This window comes from Nicotiana tabacum, chromosome 13, assembly GCF_000715075.1.
Source record: "Nicotiana tabacum cultivar K326 chromosome 13, ASM71507v2, whole genome shotgun sequence".
Classification (NCBI taxonomy): domain Eukaryota; kingdom Viridiplantae; phylum Streptophyta; class Magnoliopsida; order Solanales; family Solanaceae; genus Nicotiana; species Nicotiana tabacum.
The window spans coordinates 116,060,609-116,070,406 of record NC_134092.1 but is presented as its reverse complement, the minus strand read 5'-3'; the positions used below and the strand labels follow the sequence as shown (position 1 = coordinate 116,070,406).

The following is a 9,798-nucleotide window of genomic DNA, read 5'->3' as shown; positions in this document are numbered from 1 at the left end:
AAATAGGAGATAACTTCAGAAAAGAACTGCACATAAAAAAATGTGATTTTGCAAAAAGCACTTTTTAGTTTACTCTATTTTAGAGCCTTGTTGTGATTGACAGACAGTGACATGGATTGAGAACGTCTAGGTTCTCTTCATGTAAGCTTTGTGGACCCTAAAAAACTTAAATTAATATAAGTATGCAAATAAATAAATAAAGAAATTTATTGGAATTTTCCTCTTTTCTTGATCTTGCTTTACTCATTCTTTTTTCTTCAAAACGAGTAGACCAATTTTTCTCATTGAAAAAGGGGTAAAGGTGGTGTCTTTTTTCTTCAACAATGAGTCAAAGAATCTAATTAGTACTGGGGTTTTAGTCTTAGCTGAAATAGTAATAAGGGGGTCAATTTTTTGGGTTTTCTTGATTTTGTGTGTTGTAGGTTTAACTAACCTTGGTGGCTTTGACAAGTGTTTTTAGGTGTTTGCCATTTCAAAAGGTGGCATTTTGGTAAGAGGGATTGCGTCCTTTTGTTTTGTTGGTATCATTTTGAGATCAAAGTTACCTACTTTTCACCTTCCTACTTTCATTTCTATGCAATTAAGTTCCTTTTAAGATATTTTTTTGGGTTTTCTTGTATTGAGGAAATTGGTTAAAGATTCTTGAAAACAGTACCAACTTTTCTGTTATACAAAGAATTTCCTGTGGAGCTTAAATCTCCAGAGGAAGGTGCTTTTTTTTTTTTCTTCAACATCATTTTTTTCTCTCCAGATTTTAGCTCAAGATTAGAACTTTGATGCTCTTTTACTAGTTTTTCAAAAAAATATTTGGGGTTTCATTTTGCTTAGTGTACAGAAGAAAATCTAGGAAAGAACTTACTGAGAGAAGAATAGTTTGATGAATTTTAATTTAATTGAAAATTTTGGGACTTGGGTCAAAAGGGTGTGCTAGATCTTTAAGCATGTATGTAGGTTAGATCTAGACATGTGACAGATCATTTTTATTATTTTTATATTGGGGGCTTATATTATCTGAGAATAAGGCTTTGAGCCAATGAGATCTCATTCTAGGAACTTGGTCATTAGTCCAATGGTTGTTCTGCTCTCATCTTAATTCAGTTGATATTTCAAGATTGCCTAGTGGATGGACTGAAAGAGGGATTAAGATGTTGGCAATGTTAAGGTGGTTGTTTTTGGGACTGTTGATTTCTTTGGTCATTATATCTGTTTCAGCTAATGATAACGAACTCTTTGGTTGCTGTGATGAAGATGGTTTTTGGAGCATAAGTACCATTTTAGAGTGCCAAAAAGTGAGTGACTTCTTTATTGCTGTTGCTTACTTTTCAATCCCTCTTGAGTTGCTTTACTTCATTAGCCGCTCCAATCTTCCTTTTAAATGGGTTCTAGTCGAATTCGTGTTGTTTATAGTTCTTTGTGGATTGACACATTTGCTCAATGGATGGACTTATGGTCCTCACCCTTCATTTCAATTGATATTGTCCCTAACAGTTGCCAAAATCCTTACTGCCCTTGTCTCTTGTGCAACTGCAATTACCCTTTTGACTCTGTTCCCTCTTCTCCTTAAGATAAAAGTCAGAGAATTGTTCTTGGCACAGAATGTTTTAGAGCTAGATCAAGAGGTTGTTATTATGAAGAAACAAACTGAGGCAAGCATGCACGTCCGTATGTTGACGCAAGAAATTAGGAAGTCACTTGATAAGCACACAATATTGTACACTACTCTGGTTGAACTTTCGAAAACATTGAAGCTGCAGAATTGTGCAGTTTGGATGCCAAATGAAAGTAGGTCACAAATGAACTTGACACATGAGTTAAGCCCTAGTTCTGCAGCAGAATCTCATCGTTCGCTCCCAATTAATGATCCGGATGTGTTAGAGATAACAAAGAACAAGGGGGTAAGGATACTGAGGCAAGATTCGGTTCTTGCAGTTTCGAGCAGTGGAGGATCTGGTGAACCATGTGCTGTTGCAGTAATTCGGATGCCATTGCTTCGTGCATCGGACTTCAAAGGTGGGACTCCAGAGTTGGTTGACACTCGTTACGCCATTTTAGTGTTGGTACTTTCGAGTGCTGACGGTAGAGTCTGGAGCTATAATGAGATGGAGATAGTAGAAGTAGTTGCTGATCAGGTGGCCGTGGCATTATCACATGCCACTGTGCTTGAAGAGTCTCAGACAATGAGGGAGAAGCTAGAAATGAGGAATCGTGTGCTGCAGAAGGCTAAAGAGAACGCTATGAAGGCAAGCCAGGCAAGAGCTTCGTTTCAGAAGGTGATGAACAATGGGATGAGGCGGCCGATGCACTCAATTTTGGGTTTGCTCTCCATATTTCAAGATGAGAAATCAAGCGCTGACCAGAAGATTATTGTTGAGACAATGGTGAAAACAAGCACTGTTCTCTCGACGTTAATAAATGATGCGATGGAGATATCGGCCAAAGATGACGGACGGTTCCCAGTAGAAATGAGGCCGTTTCAGTTGCATTTACTGGTCAGGGAGGCCTCTTGTCTTGTTAAGTGCTTGTGCGTTTACAAGGGGTTTGGGTTTTCTACGGATGTTCCGACTTCTTTGCCTAATCAGGTGATGGGCGATGAAAAGAGAACGTTTCAAGTTTTGCTGCATATGGTTGGACATTTATTAAACGTCAGTGTCGGAAAAGGCTCTGTTGTGTTCAGAGTGGTTATAGAGACTGGAGCAGATGGTGGGAATGACAAAGTTTGGGGAACAAGAAGAGCAAACGCGACAGATGAATATGTGACTATAAAATTTGAAATTGAGGTTAGTCTTGAAGGCACTCAATCAGATAGCTCAATCTCCACCATTCACTTTGGTGGAAGTAGGCATAATAGCAAGGAGGTAACAGAGGGTTTGAGTTTCAGCATGTGCAAAAAGCTTGTCCAGGTTAGAATACATGTTGTTTTCCTGATTTAGTTAGTAGTTATCTGTAGATAATTATAGTTCTTGAACATCTATAAGAAGTAATGTTCATGGCCTGTAGTGAATTCGTACATGCTGGAATGTGTGTCTGTGTTTAGGTATTGAATTTGAATTTGCTTGGAGATTTAGGGGCAACTCTGAGTTGCATACTATATTTATCGTGGTAGAGGAACATAGTATAGTCAGTACGTGTGGAAGTAATCTAATGTTAAAAAATACAAATCACACTCTTAACTTTAGATTGTTTAATAAAATTTGAGACTTGTGAATGGTGCATAAAATGTGGCGATTGATAGAAGTGTGCTAAACATTTAAAACATCCTAAAGTGGGAAATGCATAAAATAAGATGGTCGGAGGAGTTGACCATTTCAAAAAATTTCCATAAAATGGTCAGAGGAGGACTGATGTCTTCTGAAGCAACAACAACAACAAACCCAGTTTGATCCCATAAATGGGGTCTGGGGAGGACTGATGTCTTCCGAAGGTTGCCAACAAATGCCAAACTGTCTTCTTAAAAAAAGGTTGAATGTGAAGGATCTGATATGAGTTGAGCTAAATGAAAGGAATGAGGATTCATATTGCCGACCCCAACTTGTTTGGTATTGATGCGTAGAATGTGAAGGATCGGTCTGCTCCCTTGAGGTTCAAGTTTTTGTTAAGATCACCCACTTAGTAACCCAGAAAGAAAATTCTTTTAAGGAGGAACTCGAGTTAATGATTATAAATGGATGGCTAACAAGGCTTCCAACTCAGACTTTTTTGCTAAACTATTTGATAGAATGATTTAATGAAAATGTAGGTCCCCTTTTTTTCTTATTGACCACCGGGTTGCTGAAATCTCAGAGAACAAGATGCAGCTTGAGGACTTCTTCTTGTGTGGAAGATGGTTCTTTAAGTACTCTTCATTTGTAAAAGGATTAGCTTAAGAGGTTTCTAGGCCGCAATATGCTGGAGAGATGTCAAGTGTACATATTAACTGCCAAATGTTCCATATGTTCATATTATGCTGGCATTCAACCTCTTTGTGCTTATCTTCTAATGGAAGTATTTTGTAGGGAGAAAGTTTATGCAGTTGTCGAAGCCTCATCACTCGAGAATACTAGATTTTTTTGAAGTTTCTTCTGAAATTTGTTTTACCTCTAAATAAAATTGAAATAGCCAAATAGGAGAGATCTAGAACCGACTACCAAAAATACCATGTAAGCCATTCTTATCCTGATAAGAATAGAGAATAGTAGTGAGTTCTCTTAAATAGGTAACATTTAAGTTAGCTTCTCTTTAGTTCCTAATGCGAAACTACACACAAGCATCTTTATTCAGATAATAACCTAAATAGATATGTAAAACTGCACATCTTCATGCAACAGATTTTTGTGTGTGAGAGGGTGGGAGGGAGGTTTTTTTTTTTTTTTTTTTTGGGGGGGGGGGGGGGGAGGGATATGAGAAGAAAGATGTGTGCTTAAGCATCCAGATAAAGAAGTTGGCTTCAATTTAGTTGAGTCCAATGGGTTGGTTTTTGCTGGTTTGTGGTCTTGACGTCATGTCTCCTAACTAATTCCAAAATTGAGCAGGGAAAGTTCTGGATTTCTTCTATTGATGAAAATATTGGCAGAACTTATCAGAAGTTCCAGCAAATGCATTGAGTAAATGCTACCTGCCCAGGGGCGGAGCTAGTGTTTTGGTTATGGGTTCGGCCAAACCCAGTAACTTTGGTCCAAGCCCTGTATTTGTCGACATTCATTGGTGTGTAGAAATTATTAATGAACCCAGTAATTTAAATTTGACTGGAATCCTGAACCCATAAACTTTAAATCCTGGCTCTATCAAGTTGCTTTAGAGCCTTAATGGGTGAGATAGATTGGGACTCCTTACTTGTATTTGTTTATGTTTAATCAGCCAAATAGGAATATTGAAGAAGAATATTCACTAGTTGAGCTTCCGGGCTGAATTTTTCGATGTTTAGGTGTAATGTGAGAAGTAGCCTATGACTTTGAAATGGTGTATACTACCGTTTAATACTCACACGATAAATTACTCATCCTGACTGGGGTTTAAGATATACCTTCATTGTCTTTGTATCTTAACTTCCAGCGCAATTGGTACTCCTTTCAACCTCGGGCTTCTGCAGACAACATCGGTACATATTGCCGTTTACCTTTAATTTTAGTATTGGAAGTTTGGAAATTTAGTGTTTCGGATGTCATAAGATCGAGGAGTGCTTTCAGTGACCTTGTAGAAATATCTGAATCAACTGATTGTTCAAGTTGATTTTTGCCGGTGTGACTACAGATCATGTGATTTTGAGATTATGACATCTATGTTTTTCAATTTTAAAGTTGTGAAATGTCATTGTAGTGTGCTTTTGTTACTTTTAACAATCACCCACCATGGCTGAAACTAGTCTGAACACGGCCTTTTCTCCTTTGGTATGAGGTTTCATCCTTCGAATTGATTATATTCTCTTGTTTTTTTTTTTCTTCATTGCATATAAGTTTCTAGATGCTGCATATGATACTAATAAATAATCCAGGCAAGAAATTTTTTGTTCTTTTCTTTCTGGATCTTACCTCTGCTATCTGAAGCAGTAAGTTGCTCATGAATGTGATTAAGTAATATCTGGATCACCACATTGCTTACTCTGACCTGCATGTTTTTTTGCATAAAATTTCCAGATGATGCAGGGAAATATATGGATGTCTTCGAACGCGCAGGGCCACGCACAAGGGATGACTCTTATCCTCAGATTTCAAAAACAGTCGTCTTTTAGGAAACGCATGTTTGAATATAGAAATCCTTTGGAGCAACCAATTTCCAGCACAATGTTCAGAGGCCTAAATGTACTCCTCGCGGACGACGATGATGTAAATAGACTGGTAACAAGAAAGCTGCTAGAAAAACTAGGTTGCCAAGTAACTGCTGTTTCAACTGGTTTTCAATGCCTAAATGCACTAGGTCCTCCATTAACAACCTTTCAAGTTGTCGTTTTGGATCTTCAAATGCCAGAAATGGATGGATTTGAAGTGGCATTGAGAGTGCGCAAATTTCGCAGCCGTAGTTGGCCGTTGATCATAGCCTTAACCGCAAGTTCAGAGGAACATGTATGGGAAAGATGCCTACAGGTTGGAATGAATGGTCTAATAAGGAAACCTGTTCTCTTACAAGGCTTGGCTGATGAACTTCAAAGAGTCCTTCAACGGGGTGGTGTCGATGGCTTGTGAGGTAATAGTACTACTAATGGTGAAAACAAACCTAAAAAATGGTCCTGGAAAACAGCAGGAGCCGGAGATCGGGCAGCGTTAATCATACCAATATAGAGAGATAGAGCATTACATTACTTCTTTGTTAAGATGAAACCAGCTTCTTCCTAACCATGTAGTTTCCACTATGTAACTATATAGGTCAGCCTGCAAATTTTCAGTTCTTGGCTTATGTTGAAGTGGGGATATGTAAGATGTATGGATTCCATCATTTTTTTCCAAAGAAACAAGGAGAATGTTACTGATTTGAAGAGGACTTGTAAGCTTTTATACTTATTCCTCACACATGATCTCTTCTGATCTCAATTAATCCATATGACAGGCTTATGCTTGAAAATTGTCTCCTGGCACTTTGTTTAGTTTTGGTTTCCAATTTTATTACCTTTTACTAAAGTTTTTAGAAGTTTTATTCGATAAAAAAGATGATTCTTTTTCAACCAAATGCATTTCCTTGTTCATTCCTTCTAAAAGGAATGCCACATTTATATAATTAAACTTTAAACTGTCTCTTTTACTCTTATTGAGAAATTTTTATTGTCACAAATGTTAATGGCATATTTAAGACTACAAGTTTCTTTTAATCCACTTCTTTTAAGGTCCCTTATCACACACCCTATCACCATCCCCTCAGTAAAGGAGTGGCAAACGGACGGGTCTGGTTAGATATAGGCGGATCGAAAACGGATAATGCAAAAACGAATAAAATATTTGACATGCCCATATTTAATAAGGATTAAAAAAAAGGGTTAACCGATGGTCGCTTCTTGAATGTGATCACTTTCGAGAGAATTTCTAGTCTCCCAAATTTGAGTCTTTGCAAAGGTAAAAGTTAAACCTATTGGTTATCCATTAAGTATCTATTTTTAAGTGGATAATATGGATCATATCTATATTTTAACCCATTTTTAAAAAATTTATTATCCGACCCATTTTCAAAATAATATGGATGGATAATTATTTTTTCTATCCATTTTGCCACAACTACCTTAGTGTGTTACTCTTTATTTGGACTTTTATAAGTATATAGGTATTGAAAGAGGAAAGAAGAAAAACAAAAAGACTTAGAGGATGTTTGGCTAAGCTTATAAGCTGGTCAAACTAGCTTATAAGCATTTTTCGATTTATTTACGCGTTTGGTAAAGTTAAAAGTGCTTATAAACCAAAAGCCATAAGTTGGTCACCCCCAGCTTATGGATTTTTAGCTTATAAGCACTTTAAGTTTGGCCAAGATTTTTACTATTTTATCCTTAAAATATTCCTTTTCAAAATAAAACTCCTACATCGATACTCATTGTCTCACATATTTTTTCAACCTAAACCCCATGTCTCTTCAAGTTTGCAATTCTCATTGACTATTTGAGGTAAGCAAATTCTCTATTCCTTTGCATATTTGTATCTATGTGATTTTGTATTAATCTTTGAACTGTATGTAATAAACGAGGACATATCAAATTTTTAGTGTATTGGTTTCAAAGTGTTGTGGTGATGAAGACATTGTTTCTCTTCAAATATATTATCCTATTTAGGTTTTTTTTTACTGAGAAACTTTTGTCAATTTATTAATTATTATAACTTATGATTATATGCTTATCATAAAATAAATTATATTTATCATAAAAATTATCTTATTTAATTGCGGTTGTATTTAAAATAAAATGATAAATAGAATATTTTGTAGTTGAATCGATTTGCAATCTAAAATTTTGAAGAAATTACGCCCTTATAAGCAGGGGCAGATCTATGTAGGGGCTTGGGGATGGTACGCCACCCGGTCGCTCGAGTAAAATCGTATATACGTACTAGTATTTTCCTCAAATTATTGAACATATATAAAGAGTGGCACCCCAAGTAACGGAATGACTGTAGGTGCCATAGTTAAAGCACTGAAACTCCACATTGAAGTCCTAGCTGCTTTGCTGTTATGTTCTTTCTTTTAAATTCTTTTAATTTCTTCACCTCAGTTATTTACTCTATTTTGTACAATCTCCCTTTTATTATTTATTTAAATTGTATATTTGCTTCCTTTTTCTTTTTCTAGATCTTCATTTTATTTGAATGTGATTTTAATCATTTCCTCTTTTTATCCATCTAATGTTATTTTATTAGTTTTAGAAACTAGAGTGATACATCAAAGACATAATATTAATCGAGCTATACGTAGATTGAAGTGATGTATTTTCTAATTTAAAATTTTATTTTTAAAAAATATTTTTTAATCATATTAGTTGAATTTAAACCTAGAGAATTAGACCGAATTGGATAGAACTTATTCGATTTTGTGATCACATATTCATTTATGCATAAAACAATCTTTTAAATTGAATTGAATTAATTCAAAATGGACAAAACTGAACCGAACCGAATTAATCAAAAATAGATCGAACCGACCAAAATGTATACCCGAGTTCAATCTCTTCATTATAGCCGGTTTGCATTAAAAGCAGTGGCACCATGGACATTCATCGATTTTTTATAAGCGGTGTCAAAATTTATAAAAGAACGGGAATAATAACTTTAATTATCATACTTCTAGACAAGAAATGACTTTAGTCTATTGGTTTTGTTGAGTCTTAAGTCAGAAAAGTACTGAATTAAATTATATTTCATCACAATTTTTAACCGCATAGATTCTCTCAAATATTTACAAAAAGAAAAAAAGAGGTGCTAGTTGAGGTTTGAACCTCTAACCTCTTAGAGCAAAATCAAGCACATAACTGATATACCAAGAGACAAATTATGTCAAGTGATGTCATTTTTTCCTACTTATCCGCTTCCTCGCAGTATTAATACATATATTTAGCAAAAGAATTCACGAAGTGGTGTCGCCTGACACTGCTTCGATAAATGTGCATTCGCTCCTGAGTGGCACCCGTAACCATCAAATCCTGGATCCGCCTCTGCTTATAAGTGTAAACAGTTCTAAGGTTATTCAAGTCATTTTAACAGAAAAAGATTTTATCAACACTTTTTTATCAAATACTGCAGCAAATTATTATCAATTTCAGCACTTGTATCCAAACACGTAAGTGCTTATTTATTAAATCAATTTCAGCACTTAAAAATATTTTTCAGCACCTAATGCTTATCAGCTACTTCAAATCAGCTAATCCAAACAGATTCTTAATTACAATTCACACCTAATCCACAAGCCATTGATAAAGATTTAAATCACATTGATGTCACACCTAGTCAATTATCATCTTACAAAAAAATTGAAGCACATTCATGTTTACAAAAAATTAATAAATACAGAATATATGTCATGTATATTCATCACTTAATTATAGTTGATTAACACGTATTTTAACTTATTACTTAATAATCACAAATGAATGTGATTTGGTGTATACGAAAAAATTTATTTTTTATCTCACACAACTGACATTAGTTGTGTGATGCCTCTTTTTTGTCTCATAATTTTATGGACCAAAATATGTAAGATACGAGTCCACGAATATGTGAGATAAAAAGAAGCCTCATACATGACATAACTAATGTCAGTTGTGTGAGGCACACCGTAAAATCAGTGGGTGTACACAAGCACCTTGGACCAAAGTAACACCCTTAACAAAACTTTTGGGTCGTTGTAAGTTTTAACCAAAGA

The 9,798-nt window shown here is 35.4% G+C and overlaps 1 protein-coding gene across 1 annotated transcript; it reads left to right on the top strand.

The window, feature by feature from the left end:
* Positions 1 to 213: 213 nt before the first annotated feature.
* LOC107760719 (protein EIN4) lies at positions 214 to 6,531 on the top strand. The gene is made up of 2 exons (XM_016578817.2): positions 214 to 2,900; positions 5,610 to 6,531. Exons 1-2 carry the CDS (start codon positions 1,146 to 1,148, stop codon positions 6,153 to 6,155), a joined length of 2,301 nt encoding a protein of 766 aa, XP_016434303.1. The 5' UTR covers positions 214 to 1,145; the 3' UTR covers positions 6,156 to 6,531.
* Positions 6,532 to 9,798: the final 3,267 nt, after the last annotated feature.

What these genes read in the sequence shown, in the direction of transcription:
- LOC107760719 (XM_016578817.2), top strand. Translation starts at nt 1,146, where the DNA reads ATGTTGGCAATGTTAAGGTGGTTGTTTTTGGGACTGTTGATTTCTTTG. An exon ending in TGTGCAAAAAGCTTGTCCAG is followed by an intron (nt 2,901 to 5,609) that starts GTTAGAATACAT and finishes TAAAATTTCCAG; the next exon opens with ATGATGCAGGGAAATATATG.